This window comes from Aquarana catesbeiana, linkage group LG01, assembly GCF_042186555.1.
Source record: "Aquarana catesbeiana isolate 2022-GZ linkage group LG01, ASM4218655v1, whole genome shotgun sequence".
Taxonomy (NCBI): Eukaryota; Metazoa; Chordata; class Amphibia; order Anura; family Ranidae; genus Aquarana; species Aquarana catesbeiana.
The window spans coordinates 59,879,348-59,906,186 of NC_133324.1; the positions used below are offsets into that span (position 1 = coordinate 59,879,348).

The following is a 26,839-nucleotide window of genomic DNA, read 5'->3' on the forward strand; positions in this document are numbered from 1 at the left end:
CTTTTGGGTTGAACTCCGCTTTTAATATTTGTTTATTTTGAATCCTTAGGCCTCATGTACACTGGGCGTTATAATAACATTATAAAAATGCCAGTAGCTTTTACAGTAAGTTTTTCAACCCTTTTTAGTCACTTCAGCCCCGGACCATTTGGTTGGCCAAAGACCAGAGCGTTTTTTGCGATTCGGCACTGTCACTTTAACTGACAATTGCGCGGTAGTGCTACGTGGGTCCCAAACAAAATTGACGTCCTTTTTTCTTTCCCACAAATCGAGCTTTTTTTTTGGTGGTATTTTGGGAAAAAAAGCGACAATTTAGAAAAAAAAAACACTATTTTTTTACTTTTTGCTATAATAAATACCCCCCAAAAATATATAGAAAAACCTTTTTTTTTTTTTTTTTTTTTTTTTTTTTTTCCTCAGTTTAGGTCGATACGTATTGTTCTACATATTTTTGGTAAAAAAAAATTGGTTTGTGCAAAAGTTATAGCGTCTACAAAATAGGGGATAGTTTTATGGCATTTTTTTTTCTTTTTACTAGTAATGGCGGCGATCTGCGATTTGTATCATGACTGCGACATTATGGCAGACAGATCGGACGCTTTTGGTGCTATTTTGGGACCATTCACATTTATACAGCGATCAGTGCTATTAAAAATGCATCGATTACTGTGTAAATGTGACTGGCAGTGAGGGGGTTAACCACTAGGGGGCGCTTCAGGGTTAAGTGTGTCTTATTGTGGTGGGGGTGAGCTAGGTGTGACACAACACTAATTACTGATCGCTGGGAGCTGTGATCAGTGTCCTGTCACTAGGAAGAATGGGGAAATGCTTGTTTACATCAGCATTTCCCCGTTCTTCCTCTCCGTGAGAGGATCACGGGTATCCCCGCGGACTGAGTCCGCGGGACCTATGATTACACTCACGGAGCACGCGGGGGGCACTCGCCCACAATGCCGTGTCTTAAAGGGCAACGTACAGGTACCTAATATGCCTGTTGCCTGGTGTTGGACATAGCTGCGATTGATATTCTAGCCAATGGAATCATAATGTAAAAAAAAAAGGGTGTTAACTTCCTGTGTACTTGCTGGTTTTTGTGGAGAGTAGTGTGGTGGAATTCGCACATATGTGAACCATCAATGCGATTGAAGAACACTTTACATTGATGTCTATGGAGACTAAATTCGCAATGCAGTAAACTCGCACAAGACCCTTTTTTTTTATCGCATCGCATTCGTAGAGGAATCTCAACGCATGTATGTGAACGACCGTCATTGAAAACAATGACTTTAGGGGCGACATGCGAAATTTTAAAGTGTTTTTGACGCATCGCATTCGTTATTAACTCGCATCAGTGTGAACCGGGCCTTAGCCTTGACTAAAATGCCATTTTAGTTTTGGTCCCATTTTTAATCATCTGCAGTTGTTTTAGTTGTATGTAGTTGACTAAAATTTAATGATTTTAAGCATTTCTCTACAATTTCCAAACGCTGTATAGACTGCTGGAGATAAAAATATAATGTTATTTTATGTTTTTAGAGAGGTGTTCCAGCCCACCACGAAAATTTAAGTCAATAGCTACAAATACTGTAGCTGCTGACTTTTTAACATTAGGACACTTGCCTGTCCTATGTTCCCGCGATGACGGCACCCCAGCCGATTTTCGGATCAGCGGTCGGGTGCTGCTGCCGCCATTCTTGGTAGGGTAACCCGGCATTGAAGCCTTTTTGGTTTAACAACTGGGTCCCTACTGAGCATGTGCAAAGCGCACTGTGCTTTCTAAGTGGCCCAGTGGCGGAGGGAGGACGAGGAGGGGGCTGAATTTCCGAAGGACTGCGGCTCTGCGGGAGTGGGGAAGGAGGACCTGCCAAAAACCGGTCTCTGTTCTCCCCCCTGAAAGGTGACAAATGTGGCACCGGAGGAAGGAGACACAAGTGGAAGTTCCACTTTTGAGTGGACCTCTTCTTTAAGGTTTGAACATGCACTACAAGGAGGTGTTTATGTAATCTGATTTAAGCATGGGTGCTAAAACAGCTCTGGCAGCAAAAGAGTTAATCCTGCACAGATCAGACAGTGTGCTGCTCTCCTGTAGTGGACAAGCTGTCAAATCTGTTGACAAGGAGCAGGTCTTCAGGGGGCCTCTATATATCAGTATGTAGTGTGAGTTTGTCAACAGAAACAGAGAGCCCACAACCCCTTTAACTACACAGCCCAGCCCCTGCCATCCTAACAGAACATCCTCCCCCCCCCTTTGATGGTTGATGGTCTAACCATCCGCTCGTCCCTGCCTCACATTTTCGTTTTCCTTCATTAAGTAAAACTGAATTGATTTTGGTCTGTGGCCGAAAATGGGGTTTGGAGGGGGGGGGCGGGTCAGGACAAGTCTAATCATTGGAGAAAAGCAGGCTGAGTTCCCAGCGTAGCTAGAGAACTGACCACACTGTGCTCTCCTGCTTCGTGTGGTCCGTTTCTAATAGGAAAGCAGAGGGAATGGCAGGAACACCAGGGATTTTGCAGAAAGGAAGAAATAATAAATAGAACAGAATACTTTCTCATACAAGTACATGGTGCACGGCAGGCACATATCAGGAATATGATATGCTGGGGTAAGAAACACTTTAAAGGGGTTGTAAATCCACAAGGTTTTTCACCTTGATGCATAGAATGCTTTAAGGTGAAAAACCTCCTGTGATGCAGAAGCCCCCCCAGACTCCTCCTTTTACTTAAGTGGAGGGCCACCCTAAAAAAAGCGCAGACATTGGCTCCCGCTGCTGTCAATCACATCCAATGATGGGGGGGGGCGGCAAGACCACGTCCTGCTGTCTGTGTCAATGGACACAGCAGCAGAGCACGGGAGCGCGCCCGCACAAGTTCCCTGAGGGAGAGCCGCTCTCCAACGGGGCACTCGAGAAGAAGAGCGTTCGGGAGTGCCGCTGAGGGACCCCAGAAGAGGAGGATCAGGGCCACTCTGTGCAAAACCAGCTGCACAGAGTATGACACGGGTTTTTTTTTTTTTTTTTACTGCTGCCATTGAAAAGAATGGGCTGGGACTTGTCATTCAACCTTGATTTTTATAAATTCTCACACGACTAGTCGCACACGTGTGACTGGCACCTTGGGATTGCGCATGCAAATCCTATACTCTGTTGAAACGTGAGCTTGTTTTTAATGGCAGTGATGTCGGCTGGGATGTCATTTTAAATACCGGAGCAATTTTCTTGTGTCCTTGTTCAGTGTGGAATACATCTGTACCTCACTGACTCAACCTGTCACTATATATTTCTGCTAGATTACTGTGAGAGCAAAACCCGCATCTGTCTCCTAATGACTCATTTCCCTGATGACTTATTCATCTAGTGCAGAGTAATATATGCTGCATGTTCGGGGTTTACACCCTGATTTCCTGACCTCAGCATTGCTTTTTATCAGTAGGTTGCTGCATAAAGTTTTTCTCACTGGGTCCAATGTACTAGTGATATCTCACTGACGCAACTTTAGCGTCTCTTAAAGCAGACCTTCACTTGACACCAGCTTTATCCCTCCTACCTGCAGTTTTCTGGGACACGTCACATGAGGCTACAGGACCAGTTCTATAGCTCTGCATGAGTTGGGGAGCCAACTGTGAGACCTGAGGAAGTCGCAGCTTTCTCCCACATCCAAGATGGTGGTGCTATGGATGCAGAGCCTGGGGAAGATGGTGCTGGGCTGGTAAGTACCTGTTAAAAGTCAAATGCTACAGTATTTGTAGCTGTTGACTTCTAGTTTTCACCGGCCAGTTCATACCAGAATGCAGTGCCAGAAAGGAGCGTCATGCATGCATTTCTCATACCACAGATGAACTGCGTTTTGGGATTTCCATGCAGTGCGTTTGTGGGCAGCCTGTCAGACACTGTACAGAACAGAGAGCAGGTATCACAAAATTAACAAAAGAGCTTGTATTCTGGAATAGGCTCCAAAAAGTGATTGGTGCTGATAACAGCCACCTCAAAGACTGGAACCATACATATATATTCGCCAATATTTTTTTTTTTTTTTTTTTTGTGAGCTGGAAATGGACTTCTATGTAAAAGCATTCCTAGTGACTAAGTAGTTGCTGGATTGCTTTTACGTCTCAGTTTGATCAGATACCTTTTAAGGGCAGAGGAAAGAACTGGGGTTTTAATAGACTACATATGTCACTGCCAATGCTGTCATAAAAGATGTCGTTCATCGCTTGTGATGGCAATAAAAGTTAAAAAAAAAAAAAAAAAAAAAAATTAAATAAAATTTAAGGTACTCAGCCCAAGCCCTCTGTCAGCTGATGTCACAGAGCCAGTCCAGGCTCGGGAAAGATCACAACCATATATGGTCGGGATCCACCCATGAGCCTGGACTTGCACCCGATTCAGCCTCTCGGCGAGCCGCTGAGAGCCTGAGCCGGCCGCTCGCACCCCTTTCAACAGCCCAACTGATGCTGCACCCACCTAGGTAAGTATGATTCCAAAATAAAAATTACTCCCATACTTCTCTTTTTAAAGCGTGGCTTATGGGGATTGTTAGTTACTGTAGTTTGATGCCATTCCATGGGTGTACACAATTTTAAAGTGTGACACGTTGGCTATCTATTTACTTGGCCTAACATCTTTCACATTTTGTGCATTAAAAAGTTTATTTTTTCCAATAAATTTGCTTGCAAAAACTGCCTGTGCAAATACTGTGCTATGTAAAAAAAAAAATGCAATGCTAACCATTTTATTCTCTAGGGCCAGGGTGGTAAAAAATTAAATGGTTTAAAAAAAACAAAACTGTTTTTTTTTGTTTTTTTGTTTTTTTGTTTTTTTTTGTTTAATAAAATGCTTTTTGAGTAAAAATCTAAAGATGGTTTTCTATTTAAGATGCATTAATAACTTCAGTTTATTCAGCATGAAATGGAGCTTAGTTATGTAGCATGAGGCTGTATATTCCGCAATATTTACTTTTTTTGCTAAACGCATTCAATGAATCCAAGCTCTGCAAGCTGAGATAACATGCACTGCATTGATGCATTCACACAATGTCACAGTAACCATGAGATAAAACAAAGTTCAGGAATATTCCTTTATCCCATTGATTTGCAAATCTTATGTACACTACAAACTGTATGATTGAATCGGTTCTTATATCGCTGTTTTACTAACATGACAGCTTATTATTCTAAACAGGAAACCTTCCTTTTGTTTGCAAATATTTAAAGATTGTAACTACCAGCAAGAATAAGTTCCTTACATTTAAAGAGCACCTGTCATTTCAGACCCATCATGGCAGCGCCTGTTAGCGGGTATCCACTCACCTGCTGCCGCCACATCCCTCACCCCACTGCCGCATCACCAGCCGTCCCATTAAAGTGAATGAGACTGTCAGTGAGTCAACAGCGGGTCAGAGGATTAGCCACTGCGGGACAGAGATGACAGTTGCTCTTTAAAAATTATGATTTAAATTAAGCTATTTTACTAGTGATTTAAAATAAATCCACCCTGTCCAGGGCCTCTGCTTTAAAAAAAATTATATAATGTTTGGGCTTTCTACCAAAAAAAAGATTTTTACATGTAGGAGAGGAATGTCAGAATTGGCCTGGGTGGGAAGTAGTTAAATATCTTTTTTTTTCACTATTGTATGCACCTATCACATGCCTGACGAAGGGGTTCTGTGCGGCTCCAAAGTGTTGCACTTCTTTGCTGTGATGTGATCTCTTCACTAAAATCTGTTAGGACTTGAAACAATCATTGTGTTTCAGCAAATATTCACAATGTGATTTGGTAATTTGGCTCAAGATGTGTGCTATTTCCTCAGGTTCGAAGAGTGGTGCTAACATGAAGCCTGCACCCCTCTTTCATTTTCCTTATTCAGAATCAAAGCCATGGGGACCAATGGCAGCTGGTTTCATAGCAGTGGATATGTCTGAGCCTAATAGTTCTTAGTCAGATATACTGTAAGTTGAAGAGGAAGTAAACTCAGCACCTCAAATGCTCTTGATCCAGTCTGATGCAGCTTCCCATAACATTCTGCATTACACTTTCCCCCTTCACATGTTTTTTACTATTTTCCCCAGATTTTAAATTCTTGCTTCCTTGTAGCAGCCAGCGCCATCTCAGCTACTGTCTTCTGAGGCTGCAGTGCAGTTACTTCCGCCCTTCCTGTTCTTCTCTACTGTTATCTCGCACATGCTCCGTTATGTTGCAGCTACGGCTGAAACGATTAATCGATATTATCAATGATAATCGATAATGAAAATCGTTGTCAAAGATTTTCATTATCGATTTAGTTGTTCCGCACCTTCCTCCCTGCCAGTCCGTTAGAAGCCTCCTGTGTACAAGGCGGCGGCGCATGTCTGCACCTCTCCTCCTCGCTGAAGTCAGCTCCCCACTAATATTCTCAGCCCCGCCCACTGCTGTCTCGAGGGAATAGACAGAGAGGCGAGAAGCAGCCGTGAGAGCCGAGCTGCACACTGAAGTTATAAGGTTGTGGCTAATGGCTATACAACTCAGTCAGTACAGTACATCAATTTCTATGCCCCATGATCCTAAGTATTTCTGGGGGGGCGGGGAGATGCCCCATCATTGGTGTTCCGGGGGGGTCGGTGGAATAGTGCCCCATCATTGGTTTTCCTGGGAGGGGGAGAGGAAATAGTGCCCAATTGGTGTTTCTGGGAGGGGGGGAATAGTGCCCCATAATTGGTGTTCCTAGGAGGAATAGTGCCCTATCATTGGTTTTCCTGGGAGGGGGGGAAATAGTGCCCCATCATTGGTGTTCCCAGGAGGAATAGTGCCCCATCATTGGTGTTCCGGGGAGGAATAGTGCCCCATCAATGGTGTTCCCGGGAGCAATAGTGCCCCATCAATGGTGTTCCCAGGAGGAATAGTGCCCCATCAATGGTGTTCCCGGGAGCAATAGTGCCCCATTTAATGGTGTTCCTGGGAGGGGGGAAATATATTTCCAGTATTTCCAGCAAGCCTTATTATAGTATTATATAAAAGTGGTGTGTAAGGGTTTACAACCACTTTAAAGCAGCAGTCTACAAAGAGCCTGTGTAAGGTCCTTCAGGCTTTAATGGAACCAGACTGTGGCCAGTGTGATTAGAAAATGCCCTGGCATTAAAACCATTAAAACAGTAAACCATGCCCTATCATTGGTATTAGTGGTGAGGATTTTTTTTTTTTTTTTTTAATTGGATGCGTTTTTATCGCAGAAAGTAAAAAAAAAAAAAAAAAATTATTTTCAAAATTGTCTGTTTTTTGTTTATCGCGCAAAAAATAAAAATACAGGTGAGGTGATCAAATATCACCAAAGAAAGCTCTATTTGTGGGAAAGAAAGAACCACATTTTATTTGGGTACGGCATCGCACTGGGTGGATTTGATTTAAATCATGATTTAAATAACTAGCAAAAAGGCTTGATTTAAATCGACTATTTTAAATCATGATTTTTAAAAAACAACTGTCATCATCTCTGTCCCGCAGTGGCTCCTCCTCTGACCCGCTGTTGACTCACCGACAGTCTCATTCACTTTAATGGGACGGCTGGTGATGGGGCAGTGATACAACACGGTGAGGGACGTGGCAGCAGCAGGTGAGTGGATGCCCGCTAACAGGCGCTGCCATGATGGGTCTGAAATGACAGGTGCTCTTTCAATGTAACGACTTATTCTTGCTGGTAGTTAGACTGTTTAATATTTGCAAACAAAATGAAGGTTTCCTATTTAGAATAATAAGCTGTCGGGTTAGTAAAACAGCAATATCCGAACCGATTCAATCATACAGTTTGTAGTGTACATAGATTTGCAAAACAATGGGATAAAGGAATATTCCTGAACTTTGTTTTATCTCACGATTACTGTGAAATTGTGTGAATGCATCAATGCAGTGCATGTTATCTCAGCTTACAGATTTGGATTCATTGAATGAGTTTAACTAAAATGTAAATATTGCAGAATATACAGCCTCATGCTGCATAACTAAGCTCCATTTCATGCTGAATAAACTAAATTAGTTTTCTATTTAGGATACATTAATATCTTTAGATATATTTTTACTCCAAAAGCATTTTATTAAAATTGATCAAAATCAATTTTTTATTTTTTTTTTTTTTTTGAGGTTTAAGGTTTTTTTTACCTTCATGCATTCTGTGTGCAGCTCCCTCTCGATCCAGCAACGTGCATGAGAGCTGAGCGTCTCCCGGCTTCTTTCCTCATTGGCTGAGATAGCAGGTGGGAGCCATTGTCTCCTGCTACTGTCCATCACAACCAGTGAGCGAATGAGGAGAAAGCAGGGGGGTGGGGCAAAGCCGCAGCTCTGTGTGTCTAATGGACGCATATAGCGGGGCTCGGGATTGAGCACGCACCAGTGTCCCCAGAGCAAGCCGCTTGCTTTTGGGTGCACTGGCTGAAGAGGCGGCTCAGGGCTGCTCTGTGCAAAACCACTATGCAGGACAGCTAAGACCAGGTGTTTTTTTTTTTTTTTTTTTTTTTTAGTTTTGGAGCTTATATTTCTACTATGAGTAAATAGGGTTTAAAGCAAGGGTGGCAAAGATCCAGAGGCTACTAATAGTAATGATAGATGAAGAGGACGTAATGTGTAATGAATGCAGAATTTAGTTGATGGTTATGGGATGAAATTCTACCTTTAGACCTTTTTGGCCGGTGCATTTGTCCTCAACTTAGACAAATCGATTTCCTTGGTTTTGGAATGTTGCAGTCAGTTGGCTGCTGGATCTATCTGCAGGTCAATGGTGACTTTGAAGTTTTGGCACCAGACCTTATGCAGTCAGTTGGCTGGCAATTGATTTGTTACTGTGTAGTGCCAGCGCAGACTTGAGATGTTAACTTGCTACCAAGGACACAATATTGTGTCTTCAGCAACATGGTAATGGATGGTGCATTCCCAGAAATCTGTTAACTGGTCATGTCCATTCCGGTACTTTACAGTCAGCATCAGCCGGAGCATTAACCCACAGGCGGCCGGTGAATAGTATTCTGTTGCTTACTACTAATAATAAGGAAATGGTTGCTTAGGAAAACCACTTCAAATACCACTTATATTGTGTCTCAGCCCAATAGACGAACCAAACGGTAATATCCATGATATAGATCATATATAAATATGCAAAACCCAGATTTAGTACAAAAAAAATGTTCTCTTTTACATAGCACCAATTAACCACTTGGCTACCGGGCCATAGTAAAATGACGTCCTCACTTTGGGGGGGGGGGGGGGGGGGGGGATATGATGCATATAGAGGCATCATTCAGATATCATTCTTTTTAGCAGGCAATTCTGTGCACGATAAGAATGATCATAGCGGCACTTCCGCCACTTGATAGTTTTTATAGGCGACGGGAGGGGACGCCGCCTCCCCCCCCCTTCCCGCCTCCAACCGGTGCTTCTGCGGGCTCTCCCGTGCCATCGCCGGATGAGGACGATAGAGATGACTGGTGACCAAATGGTCACCAGTCATCTCTATGACCGTCGGAGGCCCGGGCGCGATGTTATGATGTCACGCCCGGACCCCGCATTGTAAACAAAGCCGCGATCGCGGCTGTCAGCATGAAATCGGAGATTTTTTTTTTTTTTTTTTTTTTTCCCGATTATATGCTTTACAGCCTGGAGGAGAGATGTGGGGTCTTATTGACCCTGCATCTCTCCATAAAGAGGACCTGTCGCAATAGATTCCTATTACAAAGGATGTTTACATTCCTTGTAATAGGAATAAAAGTGATCAAAAAAATTTTAATGTAAAGTGTAAAAAAAAAAAAAAAAAAAGTAAAATAAAGTAAATTTTTTTTTTTTTTTTTTTTTTTTTTTTTTATAAACGCCCCTGTCCCCGGTAGCTCGTGCTCAGAAACGAACGCACAGTAAGCCCCGCCGAAATATCTAAACGTCGTTCAAACCACACATGTGAGGTATCGCCACGTGCGTTAGACTGAGAGCAATAATTCTAGCCCTAGACCTCCTCTGTAACTCTAAACTGGTAACCTGTAAAAATTTTCAAAGCATCGCCTATGGAGATTTTTAAGTACCGAAGTTTGGCGCCATTCCATGAGTGTTCACAATTTTAAAGCGTGACATGTTGGGTATCTATTTACTCGGCGTAACTTCATCTTTCACATTATGCAAAAACATTGGGCTAACTTTACTGTTCTTTTTTTTTGTTTTTTTTTCCAAAAAAAAGTATTTGAAAAATTGCTGCGCAAATACCTTGCGAGATAAAAAGTTGCAATGACCGCCATTGTATTCTCTAGGGTTTTTGCTAAAAAAACATATATAATGTTTGGGGGTTCTATGTAATTTTCTAGCAAAAAAATGATGATTTTTACATGTAGGTGTTAAAATTAGCCTGGTAAGCAAGTGGTTAAAAAACTGAAAAAAAAGGGGCCCCTTCTGGGTCCCTAAGAACCTGTCTTATTCACTGTACCCTGATTTTATAAGATCTGTCATATCATGTATATCATATTCCCAGAAAATGCTTCAGATATATATGCTGTGCCAGTTGCTTAAAGATGTTGTAAAAAAAAAAAAAATAAAGCGATCCTGTTACCTTTTATAGCAGGTTAAACAGAACAGTGCTTGTGCTGTCTAATCTGTCCCTTTCTATGCTGTAAAAAAAAAAAACCTGGTTGATCCTGCCTGTTCTGTGCCAACCTTGGTGTGGCTGACCACGGTAATCCATGGCTTCTGATCCATGATTACCATGGTCAGGTTACATGCCTCCGTGGTCCTGCTGCTCTCCTCTCTCCCACTCCATCCTTGCCTGTCAGCTCCTGTGTGAACGTAACCGATCCCTGCTCCTCCCCTCGTCTTCTGCTGCTATTGGTAGCTGGCAGTAGAGTTAAAGATTACTGCCAGCCCCTCTGTCCTACCAAGCAGTATTACACTGTACATGTTTGTAAAAAATTATGCCTCTAAATACCTTATTTCTTTGTCTATATTTCTCCTTTATGTAACTGAGAGCCATCCTCTGAATGTTCCAGCTGTGTCGTGTATAAAAGTTACTGTGCATCAGTCTATATATTAAAGCAGAGTTCCGCCCGGGGAAAAAAAGTCAGCAGCTACAAATACTGTAGCTGCTGACTTTTAAAGTAAGGACACCTGTCTAGGGGGCCTGCGATGTAGGCACCCAAAGCCGATCTTCGGGTCGACTCCCGGGTGCTGCCACCACCACTGCCTGGTTCCCTTACCAGGAATGAAGCCTTTCGGCTTTACTCCTGGTTCCCTACTGCGCATGCACGAGTCGTGCTCCGTTTCTGAGTGGTCCCTGCTGTCTTCTGGGACCTGTGTGTCTCCCAGAAGACAGCGGGGAGGGGGGCAGGACATAGCCTAGTTCGCCGCACAATGTGTGGCGCTCTTTTGCAGTAAGTGGGAGCAAATACCTGGATTTGACAAGTATCTGCTGCCCCCCCTCCCCCCTGAAAGATGCCAAATGCGATACCGGATGGGGGAGGAATCCAATCGGCGGAAGTTTTTGGTTTCTGGGTGGAATTCCACTTTAATAGATGATGATACAACAGCTCTGTGCAGACACAAAGAAATCCTGGACTGACCATGCACAGTCTGATGCCAGGTGTGTGAAATCTCTGAAAGGAGATCCTCAGCCTTGCACATCATGTATAGTATTACAGTATGTGCGCCCCAAAGGATTCTCCCTGTGAGGATACATATTCATCAGATGAAAACCTTAGTTGTCACATGCTTAATGAATCTCCACTGTATCGATGCTGCAGATGGATTGAATTGCTGAATGCAGCTGGTATATCTGGTAAAACTGCTCAGGAAAGGATCCTGGGGACAGAGTTGCCTACTATGACCCCAGGAGGGCTGCAGTTAGAAAGCACAGGGCCCCATACAGCCAATGCTTCAGTTATGAATGAACACAGTGAGTGATCGGTACTGATCGCTCAAAGCGTTCATTCAGGAAATGAAGGGGCTTGACCTATTTACCTAACCCTTCCCCCACTCTCAATCTTGAAGCACCATCACCCTCCCTGCCCACAAACAATTTGCTCTGCTGCTGGGGTCCCCCTGCTGGCCCAGGCCCATACAGGACTGGTGGTACCCCCTTATCTACGGCCCTGGACCCCAGCTTGTCAATGCACATCGACATATCAAACACAAGCAGAGTGTGAAACCGAGTGAGCAACACAGCAGTTTAGTCGTTTACACGTCAACCTTGCAGCACTGGGGTCCTCAGATTGAATCCCAAACAGGACGTAGAGTTTGCTTGTTCTTCCTGAGCTTGTTTCCTCTCATACCCCAAAGATGTGTGGTAGGGTAATGGTCTCCTGTCTAAAGTGGTCCTAGTATGTATGCATAGTGATATTAAAGTGTGTGTATGTATGTATGCAGGGCTTTTCTTCAGGGGGAACTTGGTGGAACTCGGTTCCACCACCTCTAGCTCAGACCCTTTGGTGTATATATACTAATATTCTGCGCTTAGGACAGACACCAATACGAACTGCAGCCCCCCCAAAAAAAGGAAAACACCTAGGTGAAGTCCAAGTGCTATAAACTATGAAAGGGGGATTGGTGCTGTTCACTATTCAAATAATGATACCTTATCTCACTACAAAGGAATGTGTGTGTAACAAATCTGGGTAACCATCACATATTTTTTGAACCATTTTTTATCAGAATTTTATATTTTTTCACCAGTGTTTCACTTTTTGTATGATCACAACTTAAATCTTATATACACACACATTTGTATAACACAATTTGGATTGTTTACTATTTACTTTTTTTTTTGGGGTGCTTTTAATACATTTTTCATCTGCAATCATTTTTATTATGAGCAGTCCTTATGTCTACTAGTGTTTTCAGCCATACTTATGGTAATTTTCATCATTTCTTTATATATATTTTTTTGGGGTGATTTGGATATCTGATATTTAATGTTTGTGATTACACGCAATTAATTTTTCAGCATCTTTTCACTATATATAAAAAAAAAAAAAAAATTTCACCCAGATTTGTCAGACCTTTTGGTGCCTGCTCACCGCAATCACTTGTAAATACAGAAGTCTTGTTTCTGTGTTTACAAGTGACAGCTCTGCACTCTGTATGTAATGCAATCCTGGTATTTAATGCCCCTTTAAGACCCTACTGTTTTCGTGAAATTTGACTGAACACACCCACTATTTGATGTGATTTGGAGGGTGTGTGTAGGGGGAGGTGTTTTGTGGGGCCGTGGTTAAGTTCCAGCACCTATTGAGAGAGAGAGAGAGAGAGAGAGAGTATATATACACTCAAACGTTCTATTTACCAGGCTCTGCTCAGAGCAGCCCCATTCTTTTCTTGAGTCTCCTGTTGGCGCTCCTGACCCCTCCTGCCAAGTGCTTGCTATGTGGACTCTCAAGCAGACTTTCCCAAGCTGCTGCTCTGTGTCTCCAGTTACACATGAAGCATGAATAACATGTGAAGTCACCGGCTGCATGTAATGTAAATATCTCCCAAACAGTGCCCGTTTAGGAGATATTTACACTACCTATAAGTAAGCTTTATTCTGGGCTTACCTATAGGTAAAAGTCATGTGTGGAACTTTACTTCCACTTTTAAAGTGATGAAAGCTTTTAATTTTTTGAACTTTTTATAATGGTTTTGCACAGAGCATCCCCAATCCTCCTCCTTCTTGGGTTCTCCGCTGGCACTCCTGGCTCCTCTCCCCAGTCGAGTGCCTCCCTAGAAAGCCAGGAGAGGCGCTGCTCCTGTGCACACCACTGGATCTTGCTCAGGTAAGTATAAGGGGGAGGGGGATCCTCTGTATTAAAGTAAAAAAACTTCTGTTCCATAGGATGCATTAAGGTAAAAAACCCAAAGGCTTTAGAACCACTTTGATGATTGGAAATGTCTGAGTTGTGCGTACAGTAATGAAATGAGGCCTGGATTGTGAAGGTTGACATCAACAAGTAGTTGCAGCATGTTTAGTGGAAGGTGGTCCAGCCTAAAAAAAAAATTTACAAGTCAGCAGCTATAAATACTGTAGCTGCTGACTTAATATTAGGGCACTTACCCTATCCAGGGAGCCCACGATGTGGGGCACCCCAGCCGTTCTTCGTATAGACTCCCTGGGGTGCTGTCGCCGTCATTCCTGGTAAATGAACCAGGCAGTGAAGCCTTTTGGCTTCACTCCTGGTTCCCTACAGCGTTTGCACTTTCTAATTGGCCCAGAGGAGGGGGCCAAACTTCTGGGAGATCGGGCCACGGCCTGTCTCCCGTAAGTGGCTAAGGGGCACCCCCTGAAAGGCGCCAACTGTGACACCGGAGGGGGGAAGCATCTAAACGGAAGTTCTACTTTTGGGTGGAACTCCGCTTTAAGTTTACACATTTGAGACCATTCTTTTAATTACCTAATTTTTCCTTTCTATTTGTTTTCTTTTGTTTTTTTTCGTAGGTTAATGCCAGTTTTTGCTGCTTTTTGGAAAACTGACAAGATATCTTCCAACTGGTGCTCCATGATTTGAACGCTAGTGTGTTCTAAACTTGACATGAAGATGGAGGCAGTTGGAAAGAGTGAACAGCTGTTGGAATCTGAAGTGCCTCCTGTGACCCAACAGAAAGTGGACTCTCCCCCTGATGAGGGAGCACTGGACCTACAGGCTTCTCTGAAGGACAATGCACAGGATGTCCCTGACTCTTCCGGACTTTCCTCAATGCCGTGCCTACTGATGGAACTGAGAAGAGACTCTTCAGAGTCTCAACTAGCATCTACTGAAAGCGACAAGCCAACTGCGGGCCGGGTATATGAGAGCGACTCCTCCAACCACTGCATGTTGTCCCCTTCTTCCAGCGGACATTTGGCCGACTCAGACACACTGTCTTCCGCCGAAGAGAACGAGCCACGGCGTCCAGAAGCAATAACCGAAGGCTGTGATGCTGCGGCCCAAGGAGCTGTGGTGGCTCGCAAGTCACGGAGGTCTCGCTCAGAGAGTGAGACGTCGACCATGGCTGCCAAGAAAAACCGCCAGTCCAGTGATAAGCAAAATGGCAGAGTCACCAAGGTTAAAGGTCACAGAAGCCAAAAGCACAAAGAGAGGATTAGGCTATTAAGGCAGAAAAGGGAGGCAGCCGCACGCAAAAAGTACAACTTGTTGCAGGACAGTAGCACCAGTGACAGCGACTTGACCTGCGACTCCAGTACAAGCTCGTCCGATGATGATGAAGAGGTTTCAGGGAGCAGCAAGACAATCACTGCAGAGATACCAGGTAAGAATGTCATTGACGAAACTTGCCTGGCCCTCTTACGTGGTGAGCACAAGTGTCTAAACCTTATGTTTCCATCCCCAGCTGGTAAGATGAAGTTTCATGTGACCATTTTTATTTCCTTTGCTGTTTTTGGCACCTCTGAAATTGTTTCCCTGCAGAATTTTTAAATGTTTTTTTAACAATCCAAAGGCTCAAAAAATGTATAATGGAAACACATTTGTAGACCACCTGGGGCATTAAAGTGTATGTAAACCCAACATCTATTTTTCTCACTGTGCAGTTTTCTTACGCAAATCAATTTTGTGAATCTGTTACATTTTCTTACCTGGATGTCTGACAAGTTACTGCACTTCTTTCAGTTGTTCTCTGCAGAACTAATAGGCAGCCCAACGAAAACTAAAGCAGAATGCTCAGCTGGCTTGCTGTTCGACAATGACTTTTTTGAGCCTGCAACTTGAAATGCTGTTATTGGCAATCTCCATGTATAAAACTTTGCAATAAATTGACAAAAATGATTTGCTTAAAGGGTTAGCTAACCATAAAAAAACCCTGTGCAGACCAGGTTTCCTAGCACTAAACTAATCAGATTTAAAAAGTATGCATTTTTGCTTCTCATACCTGTGGACCAGTGGCCCTTTGCTTGTCTGTCTGGCCCTTGGGGCACTATTCCATCCACAACTGACACCAATGATGGGGCACTATTCCATCCACAACTGACACCAATGATGGGTCACCATTCCTCCCGCTGACACTAATGAATGGGGTGCTAGTCCTCACTCTGACCTCCAATGAATGGGCATTGTTTACTCCTACTTGCCAGTCTGGCCCTCCTAAAGTCTGAAGGACCGTAAACTAGCCCTTTGTTTACAGCATTTGGAGACTCCTGTGGACGATTTGTGCATGGAGTGGAGCCTACCTCAAGTTCTTTTGATAGTTTTCACAGCTCAGTCCTGTCTCCTTCTCTAAGATGGACCAGCTGTATGACAATTGCCCCCTAGTGGTGCAGTCACATCCATCTGATCCCCTTACATGCACAGCACTGTTTGTTTACCACGGATGACCTCTTCCATTGCTCAGCAGAGAGCACAATATGTGTGCAGGGCTCGGAAGGACAGCGCTCACTTCTGTACTTCTTGGGGGTCCTAACGACTGGTTCATCCTAGAGATGACAGGGCGGAGCTATTGAAATTACAGTGCATCCGGAAAGTATTTATTGCTTCACTTTTTACACCTTTTGTTATGTTACAGCCTTATTCCGAAATAAATTAAATTCATGATTTTCCTTTACAATTCTACAAACAATACTCCATGATGACAACATAAAAGAAGTTTGTTTAAAAATCTTTGCAAATTTATTAAAAATAAAAACAAAAAAAATCCCATGTACGTAAGTATTCACAGCCTTTGCCATGACACTCAAAATTGAGCTCAGGTGCATTCTGTTTCCACTGAACATCATTGACATGTTTCTACAACTTGATTGGAGTCCACCTGTGGTAAATTCAGTTGATTTGGACATGATTTGGCAAGGCACACACCTGTCTATATAAGGTCCCACAGTTAACCATGCATGTCAGAGCACAAACCAAGCCATGAAGTCCAAGGAATTATCTGTAGACCTCCGAGACAGGATTGTATGGTGGCACAGATCTAGGGAACGGTACAGAAAAATTGCTGCAGCATTGAAGGTCTCAATGAGCATAGTGGCCTCCATCATCTGTAAATGGAAGGAGTTTGGAACTACCAGGGCTCTTTCTAAAGTGGGTCGCCTGGCCAAACTAAGTGATCGGGGAGAAGGGCCTTCGTCAGGGAGGTGACCAAGAACCTGATGGTCACTCTGACAGAGCTCCAGCATTTCTCTGTGGAGTGAGAAGAACCTTCCAATAGAACAACTATCTCTGCAGCACTCCACCAATCAGGCCTGTATGGTAGAGCGGCCAGACGGAAGCCACTCCTCAGTAAAAGGCACATGACAGCCCACCTGGAGTTTGCCAAAGGCACCTGAAGGACTCTCAGACCATGAGAAACAAAATTCTCTGCTCCAATGAAACAAAGCTTGAACTCTTTGGCCTAAATGGCAAGTGTCATGTCTGGAGGAAACCAGGCACTGCTCTTCACCTGGCCAATACCATCCCTACAGTGAAGCATGGTGGTGGCAGCATCATGCTGTGGGGATGTATTTCAGAGGCAGGAACTGGGAGACTAGTCAGGATTGAGGGAAAGATGAATGCAGCAATGTACAGCGACATCCTTTATGAAAACCTGCTCCAGAGCACTCTGGGGCGAAGGTTGTTCTTCAAACAGGACAACGACCCTAAGCACACAGCCAAGATAACAAAGTAGTGGCTACAGGACAACTCTGTGAATGTCCTTGGGTGGCCCAACCAGAGCCCAGACTTGAACCCGATTGAACATCTCTGTAGAGATCTGAAAATGGTTGTGCACCGACGCTCCCCATCCAACCTGATGGAGCTTGAGAGGTCCTGCAAAGAAGAATGGGAGAAACTGTCCAAAAATAGGTGTGCCATGGTTGTAGCATCGTACTCAAAGACTGGAGGTTGTAATTGGTGCCAAAGGTGCTTCAACAAAGTATTGAGCAAAGGCTGTGAATACTTGTGTGTATGTGATCTTTTTTTCTTTGCAAATTTATTCATGTTGTCATTATGGAGTGTTGTTTGTAGAATTTTGAGGAAAATTAATGAATTCCATTTTGGAATAAGGCTGTAACATAACAAAATATGGAAAAAGTGAAGCACTGTGAATACTTTTCAGATGCACTGTATTAGAAGTGTTTGGGACAGGATTCACTCTGTATACGTGTATGAGAAGAGCATAAATGCATATTTTTAAAAATGGAATAGTTTTAGAATTATGGAACGGTGTTATGGGCTGCATAGTGGTTTCTTTTTGTTCTTTTTGCTTTTTATTAAGGTGAACTAACCCTTTAGGAAAACCTTTTATACAATGAGCCATGATGCCAAACAAACTGAAATGAATTCTGGCCTTGCATACAATTTTTAGTCTTGCATCTCTAGTAGACCATGGCAGTTGTGTGGACTATAAAAGCAAATTATTATTATTATTAATAATATTCAGAATTTATATAGCGCCAACAGTTTGCACAGCGCTTTACAACATGAGAGCAAACCGTACAGTTACAATACAAATCCGTACAAGAGGAATCAGGAGGCCCTGCTCTTTAGAGCTTACATGATCAGCAAACGATCATAAATCACTAATGTTTAACATTTTTTTTTTTGCTCGAATGTTGTCGCCGGGGTTCAAATTATTTGGTCAAATTTGTTTGGAATTTTCACCCGGATATATCCTCCCTTTCATTTTTAGATCAACCTGATTTTTGTGAAGTCCTTTTATAGGAAGATACAATCCTTTCTCAAACTGATCATTATGTTGAATGATCCTTTTACGTTAAATCGGGTATTCACACGTCTTTTCTTACTTGCCCAACTCTGGGTTCATTTCCAGCTATAGTATGTTTTAATCCCCGGTGTCCAACCTTTTACCCAGACTAGAGAAATTCTAATATTTATAAAAATTCAATATTTCTGTTATCAAGTTAAAGCTGAGTTCATGTGATAATTTTATATTTTTTTAAAAAAAAAGGAAGTCACCAGGATGGTATTTATCGTGAATAAAGTGTCTCCTTGTGCTGGTGGCTGCTGTGTTGACAATGCCTGTCCTTTCCATCCCTCTGCTCCATTCAAAGAAACCATACTACCGGTCCCACATGTGATTGGAGGCAGACCTTTCATCCGCCCATCCCCCATAGTGCGCTTTACATTGTGGGAAAGGGCAGGCATAGTGGGCACTTGAGTGCTTGTCACAATTGCAAACGTCCTTATAGACACCAGCAGCATCAAACAGTCACCATTCTTGGGCATTTGGGGGCAGAGGACTTCTGATTTCAACAGAATACAGCAACCACAAGCATAATAGGATGCGCTTCATTCATGGCAAGTGCCACCCCTGGTGCCAAAAAAAAAAAATACTACACTTCAGCTTTAAGTTGGCCATATGCTGAGTGAATTTTGGGCTGTTGGACTAGCTGAAATTCTCTTTGTGGGTGGCGCTCTCCGCACCCTCCTGCTTCACATCTTTCAATTGAAACATCAAAGGAGCCTAGCTGAAACTCGCCGACTAAGCAGCTGTTGAATCCAGTCCAACCAATTGGGTGTAGCCATTGTTGGGGTTTTCTGGCAGCATGGGGGTAGACAGCCCCCCCAATCAAGGTACAGTCTGGAATCACTGATAGAAAAATCGCTGTTGCTAAACCATAAACTTGAGGCACGCAGAACCTCTATATTGTAAGCAGCCATTCTCCATTTATGAGGAGTTCAAGCTACTTATTTCTATTTGCGTAGCTTTAAACGTATTACACACACACGTGTGTGTGTATATGCTTTTTTTTTTTATCTTGAACTGATTAACACCAACCACTCTACATTATCTTCACAGACTGCAGTGTTACTTTCCTTTTTATATAACCTGCATAATATGGCCAGAATGGCACTGCTATGATACTTTTCAGCTCTAGTAGGTGTGATGGGGGACCTCCAGCTACCAGGGGGACAATGGGTGATATGAGGTAGACCTCCAGCTTCCAAAGGTGTTATACGTAATGCCAGGTAAACCTCTAGCTACAAGAACTGTTATGAGGGATACTAGGTGGGCCTCCAGCTACATGGACTGTTAGGCCCCTTTCACACTGGGACGGAAGGTGCGTCGGCAGTAAAGCGCCGCTATTGTAAGCGGCGCTTTTACCGCTATTTTAGCGGCTGTATTCGGCCGCTAGTGGGGCGGTTTTACCCACGCTAGCGGCCGAGAAAGGGTTTTAAAAACCACAGCAAAGCGCCTCTGCAGAGGCGCTTTACCGTCGGTATAGCCGCGCTGTCCCATTGATTTCAATGGGCAGGAGCGGTGTATACATTGCTCCTTCACCGCTCCAAAGATGCTGCTAGCAGGACTTTTTTTCCCGTCCTGACAGCGCATCGCTCCAGTGTGAAAGCCCTCGGGGCTTTCATACTGGAGACACAGCAGCGACTGTTTCGGGTCGGTTTGCAGGCGCTATTTTTAGCGCACTAGTGCCTGCAAACCGCCCCAGTGTGAAAGGGGTCTTGGGTATATGAAGTAGACCTCCACCTACGAGGATTGGTGTGAGGGACACCATGTAGACCACCAGCTACGAGGACTGTTTTTAGGGACACCAGTTGGACCTCCAGCTACGAGGACTGTTTTTAGGGACACCAGTTGGACCTCCAGCTACAAGGACTGTTATGAGGGACACAAGGTAGACAACCAGCTGAGTGAGGTGTTGCAGGTGATATGTTGACCTCTAACTACAAAAGGGGTGGTTTGAGGAAAGTAGTTTGTATAAATGATCTTCATCTTATGGTATCGTCTCAATCCAAAAAAAAAAAAAGCTTTTAATGGTTAGCCTAACCAAAGCAGATTTATTCCGACAGAGGTTGGGTCATTCAGCTTCTTGGGCCTCCTGACTCTTTTTATTTTGACAATTGAATCCCATCACTTCTGCATAATTTACTGTGCTAATGAGTTTAATTGTATGTCTGGGCAAAAGGGAAAAAAATATCTTCAGTGGTTCTTCAATACTTTAACATTTTATTTTGTCTTTACATGAAAATACCTTTTTGATCTGCCAGAAATCCAGGGAGCTCCTTATTTCCTGTAGGTAGCTGACAATGCAGTGCTTCTGGGCACCAAAATTCAAAGCAGTGCTTATTAGGAGCACACTGGATTTCTGGCAGATCAGCAGGTATGTTAACATAGCTGAAACATTTTTAAAGGGACAAAACTTTGGGAAGTGCGAAATGCAGGGATGTGCTGAATGTTTGTTTGTATTTTGCCCTGACATACCCTATAAAGATTATAATGCCCACAGCTGGTGGATAGATCTGGGTTCTGTGGAAACGGACTCACCCCCCCCCGGGAGTTTCAGAGAGATTTTTATGTATAAAAAAAAGACTGATTCTTGGCTGTGTAACTTTAAAGCTTAAGTTTGAGCTAATATGATAAACAGAAAAATCGGCACAAGGGATCTAACTTAGTATGATGTGTCCCTTTGTGGTCGTCTTCTTCTTTCAGGAGAAATCTTCCTCTGTCCTGTCCCTCACTCTTGCACCCGTAATCTTCAAACAGTATCTCTGAGAGGAAGGGAGCAAATCATCCACCCATGCTGCATTCAGAGATCTGTAATGCAGCTTCTAAGAATGGCAGGTAAGGGCAGGCAAAGTCAAGCTCTTGATGGGAGCCCCCAACTTCCCATTAGCTGTATTAACCCCCCGCTGCATCAGAAGATTATGGAGGGAGGGGGGCAGGACAGAGAAGGATTTCTCCATAAAGAGTAATTTTCAACATAAGGGATGCATTATACTAAGGCCCCTTCACACGGGCTGGGCTCAGTTGGAGTCTGCCTTCTCAGCGTAGAATCTGTCCGCTGAGCCGGCGGATAGCTGGTCCCTGTCTGCTCAGCTTAAGCGGAGTGGACACCCACAGCCCGCTCTCTTCTATGGGTGGTCAGATGTAAACGGACCGTCTATCCGTTTACTCCCGACTGCCATACGATCTGCCAGGTGGATGGGGGAACAGATCCCTATCCAATCTGTATTTAGCAACAAGATCAGATGTTGGACAAATGTCCATTGACACCCGGAACTCCATAGAGGAGACTAGAGGTCCGATCGGGTCCCCCTAAAAAAACTGACAAGCAGACTTTTTCGATTTGCCCGTGTAAAGGGCCCTAATTGTAGGTTGGGTCCCTTGTGCTGATTTTTCAGTTTTTTATTATTATAGCTAAACTTAAACTTTAAGGTTGTTAATTGAAGAATAACTGGTGTATGATCTTGTTTTAATCTACATTTCTTCGAATGAAATTTTTCAAAAACCAGGTTTTCTTTTATCCTGTCCAGACCGATGATAGGATTAAAATGCCAGTAACGGAATCCAGCATCTCCACGTACTTGTTACGATGGCCAAGGCCACACGTTCAAACCCCTCTCATTCTCAATGCTCATCTACGAATTGGATTGTCTAGAAACTCTGTTTTAAAAATTGCCGTAGTTGAGAAGTTTTACAACTTATAAAAACACCACAGAGGGAGACCATACTTCCTTTTAGGCCCAGTTCACACCTGTACTGATTTCCAGCAGAAGGACACATGGACTGTACATGATGGGTAACGACAGGGATCAACAACCGAGTTAGCTGATAGTTACCGTAACTAAAACTCGGCACAGTACATTAAAACATTCAGAAATTTTCACGCCTCAGCGTATGCTTTGAGGGCCATAAGAACGATTGGCAACATGTGAAACGGCGCACAATGCATTTTAGGATGTTGCTCGGCCCCCGTGTGTTCTCGGAAGCCCTCACTCAGCAACACGATCTTCTTGCTGCTGTCAATGAAGGTGGTTAAAAAGGTTTCAGGACTGTGGTTTTTTTTTTTTTTTGTTTTTTTTTTGCGATCAAGACATTCACCTGAGAGGTCAGGAAGTGCCATGTGCTTTTTGACCTCTCCCACGCAAACCAGTAAACCATCATGGGTGATCTGGGGAAGAGGTTGGAGAGGTCGTTACACCACGCTGGTCATAATCGGGCAAAGTTCAAGTGTCAAGAGGTAAGATCCCTGTGCATGTCAGTGTGTGTGCTGTGTCTGCGCTGTGTGTGTTTTGTCCCAGTGATGATGCAGTCTTTGGCATGCAGCGATGTGAGTGTTTGTATGCAACTTGTGTGCATGTGTGTACATGGGGTTTGAATGTACAGGTGCAAGCATGAAATTATAAGAACATTAGAAAAGTGTGTGCATGTATGTTTCTATGTCAGGAAATCTGCCCTTCTGCCCTGCTTAGTTTATTCTCTTATAAATATGCACTGAAATTTCAGCCAACGCATCTGAACTTTTACTTTTGTAAATTTAGTGTTTATTGCTAGTTACTATCTAGTGCAGATACAAGTGTTTGGTGCACATTTATCGCAACCAAAAGACAAACAGCACTTGAATTATTAAGTCACTTGATCTTAAACCACAAGATAACCTTAGAACAAGGCAAAAAGAGTGCGCTACAGGTATAAAAAAAAAAGCTGTAAGCACACTAACAATATAAATTGGTTAAAGTAAATTATATATTTATTGTTGCCCTTTACTTCAGATAAATGTTACAGAAAAATTAAAAGAAAAAGAAAAAAGTAAATAATATGAAAGTCCACCCAACATAAACTCCAATAAAGTGATGAAAATCTTCAGATAGTGGGGTGGATTTACTAAAACGGGAGCATGCAAAAATTAGTGCAGCTCTGCACAGAAACCGGTTTCAATTAAGCTTTGACCATTAAACCTGGAACAAGTTGATGTTAGAAGTGGATTGGCTACAATGCACAGCTGCACCAGATTCTGGTTGCTTCAGTTTTATTAAACCTCCCCCAGCGTCCCCCACCACCATATGCCTCCACCACACCTTGAAGTAGAACTATAGGTACCTCCTTCTTTTTATTTATTTTTTTTATTTTGGATAGAGTGAGGGAAGGCGTTAACCCCTGTTAGATTTGTTATGGGAGGGTTCCCCCAGAGGGGTTTTAAAGCAGCAAGGTAAATGAGTAATAGTTGTAATTGAAAAAATTATTACCATACGGTGTTTCCAGAAAGGTTAAAATATGAGCTCTTTAGGGGAACAACCCCAAGGTGAAAGAGAAAAAAGCAAACACAAAATTGTACATAACATTACGTGATAACATGTCTAATGTATGACAATCACTGACGCCTTTCGACCCATTTTGTTGGGGTCTTCTTCAGAGGATAGGTTTGCTGCAAAGAAATTGCATTTAGCACATCAGATTGAAAAATGCACGAAAGGCTAACCTGTGCAAAAGATGACCATCTCACATAGTTACCAAAATATACACGGTGGTGACCTCCCAACCAAGATGTCCCTAAGAGCTGTCAGATGATCCTGTGTGATGAAAGGTCAGGTAGAACCCCAGAAGGAGACAAGTCGCTCAGTGCAGCTTACAATGAGTCGCGCCGGGTCGGGTGGAATAAGCACCTGTGGCGAAGTTCCAAAATATGAGTACATAAGATGTATGCTACATAGTGCATATACAACATTTGACAATTTTTAACATTTATTTAATAATTCTAGTTGGTGGCACGGTCAGAGGTAGACCCATAAAGGGGGTATTAAGTGCATTATATGTATATCGCTAAATAAGTGCATGGAAGTTATAATGTGAAAAAAAAAAAAGAGCACAAGGGCGTGGTGTGAGTAAATGCATTTACTTACACCACACCCTTGTGCTCTTTTGTTTTTCCACATCACCACTTCCATGCACTTATTAATTTAGCAATATACACATAATGCACTTAATACCCCCTTTAGGGGTCTACCTCTGACCGTGCCACCAACTATAACTAATAAATTTTAAAAAAATAAAGCTCTTAAGGATATCTAGGTTGGGAGGTCACCACCGTGAATATTTTGGTAACTATGTGAGATGGTCATCTTTCGTACATGTTAGCCTTTCATGCATTTTTCAATCTGATGTGCTAAATGTAATTTGGTTGCAGCAAACCTATCCTCTGAAGAAGACCCCAACAAAATGGGTCAAAACGCGTTGGTCATTGTTATTCCTTAGACATGTTGTCACATAATGTTATGTACAATTTTGTGTTTCCTTTTTTTCTCTTGCACCTTGGGATTGTTCCCCTAAAGAGCTCATACTTTAACCTTTGTGGAAACGCTGTATGTTAATATTATTATTTTAATAAAGAATGTATTTTTTCAATTACAACTATTACTCATTTACCTTGCTGCTTTAAAACCCCTCTGGGGGAACCCTCCCATAACATATTATTCGAGGTGTGCAGCGCCATTACCCCTCACCATATTTGTCTTTTTCCATGCTAACCCCTGTTTTTTTTTTTTTTTTTGTTTGTTTCACCGTATGTCCCATTACAGAGATTTACCTTTACTTCCTGTCCCAGAACCAAACAGGAAGTGAGTGGAAATTACTGCAAATTAAGAGAATTCCTTGGGGACACCCATGTCACCAGAACTAGTGTCCCCATTGGAACATTTCCCCTCTTCTGGGGACAACCCAAAATTTTTAATTTTTTTTACACCTTCACTTTCAATAATGGTAAACAGGACAAATAAAGAGGGTGAATCTCCTTAACACTGGCACAGGCGGCAATAAAAACCTGACAGAGGGTCTAATCTTTCCACTCCATCCAAAACTAAAAAAAGATTTTCCTTTTAGGTTTACTTTTAAATCACTCCTGCTTATCAGAAAGTTTTGACCCCCCCCCTCAACCCCTAATTACGGAGTTGTCAAATCCTTGCCAAGACTTTACGCCCGATACATAGGCTACCCTCTGGTACATCAATAAGCTATGGTAAAGGAAGAACAGAGGAACCACATAATATAAAACCATGTAGAAATGTCACTAAGGCCTCTTTCACACGGATGATCCGTATGTCCGTTTTTCATCCATCCGTTTTCGGATGAAAAACGGACATACAGTCATCCCTATGGAGCGTCGGATGTCAGCGCTGACATCCGACCCCGCTCCGATCCGAAAAGTGTAACGGAGGAAAAACCTACTTTTCCCTCCGTTTTCGGATCGGATCGGATGACGACGGACACTACGGACCGTCATCATCCGATCCCCCCATAGGGGAGAGCGGCGCTCTGACAGGTCCGTCGCTGCACAGCGTGCAGCGATGCACCTGTCATCTTCCTGCTCAGCGGGGATCGGCGGAGCGATCCCCGCTGAGCCAGCGTGTGTTCACTGGGCGGATCATGACTGATCTGCCCCGTGTGAAAGAGGCCTAAAAGGCAACACATACCGTACGTTGCAAACAGAGCGTAATGACGTCACAAACCAAGGCTCTGCCCTACAAGTTTCACTAAAAAATCGTATCCTCTAGGCCATGCCCTGATGGATTCTCAGTTCGTGACATCATCACGCTCTCAGTTCCAAACGCCAAATTACTGCGTTCTAGCCACGTTTGACCGCTCCTGTAATAGGTTCAAAACTTTTTGGTAATCGGGGAGATTAAAGGTGTGGTGGAGGCGTATGGTGATGAAAACACTACTGTATCTAAAGACTTTCATCACTTTATAAGAGTTTGTTGTGTGGCTTTTTTCATATTTACTTTACTTTGGACTTATTTAACTGTTTGATTTATCTTATTTTTTTGTTACTCATTTGTATGAATTAAAGCGCACCACTTTCTACATGACAAGATGATTTTAACCCTCAATTTAACCGCCTACGTAATCACCAGACCTTAACAAAACACTTAAACCCAGACATTAGAAGACTTGTACTATCACACCAGTAGATCTGTACAGATCATGTTGCTATCAGTTTTGATAATCCTCAAAAATAAACATCATGATCACATATCAAAAAAATAAACTCGTGCTCCTTGCTGTCTGTGCCTTCTCTTCCATAGTTTCAAGAAGGGGGGAAAAATTTTTTATTTATGTAATTGGTTGTACTTCAGGCAATGTTTTGTTCCTGTGTGCCTTCTGACGTTGGTGTCCTCTTGGTAGTCCTCTGGGGTTAAAGCTATCCCTTACCTCAAGTGAGGAAT

At 43.0% G+C, this 26,839-nt stretch overlaps 1 protein-coding gene across 4 annotated transcripts in view; it reads left to right on the forward strand.

Moving 5' to 3' along the window:
* The window catches only part of ARK2N (arkadia (RNF111) N-terminal like PKA signaling regulator 2N), a 139,521-nt gene that overhangs the window by 35,670 nt on the left and 77,012 nt on the right, over nucleotides 1-26,839 (forward strand). For all 4 annotated transcript variants that reach the window (XM_073619114.1, XM_073619144.1, XM_073619124.1 and 1 more), the window contains exon 2: nucleotides 14,395-15,206. In XM_073619114.1, coding sequence (XP_073475215.1) covers nucleotides 14,489-15,206 — 718 coding nt within the window. In that variant the 5' untranslated portion in view covers nucleotides 14,395-14,488. The remainder of the gene's footprint in view (nucleotides 1-14,394; nucleotides 15,207-26,839) is intronic.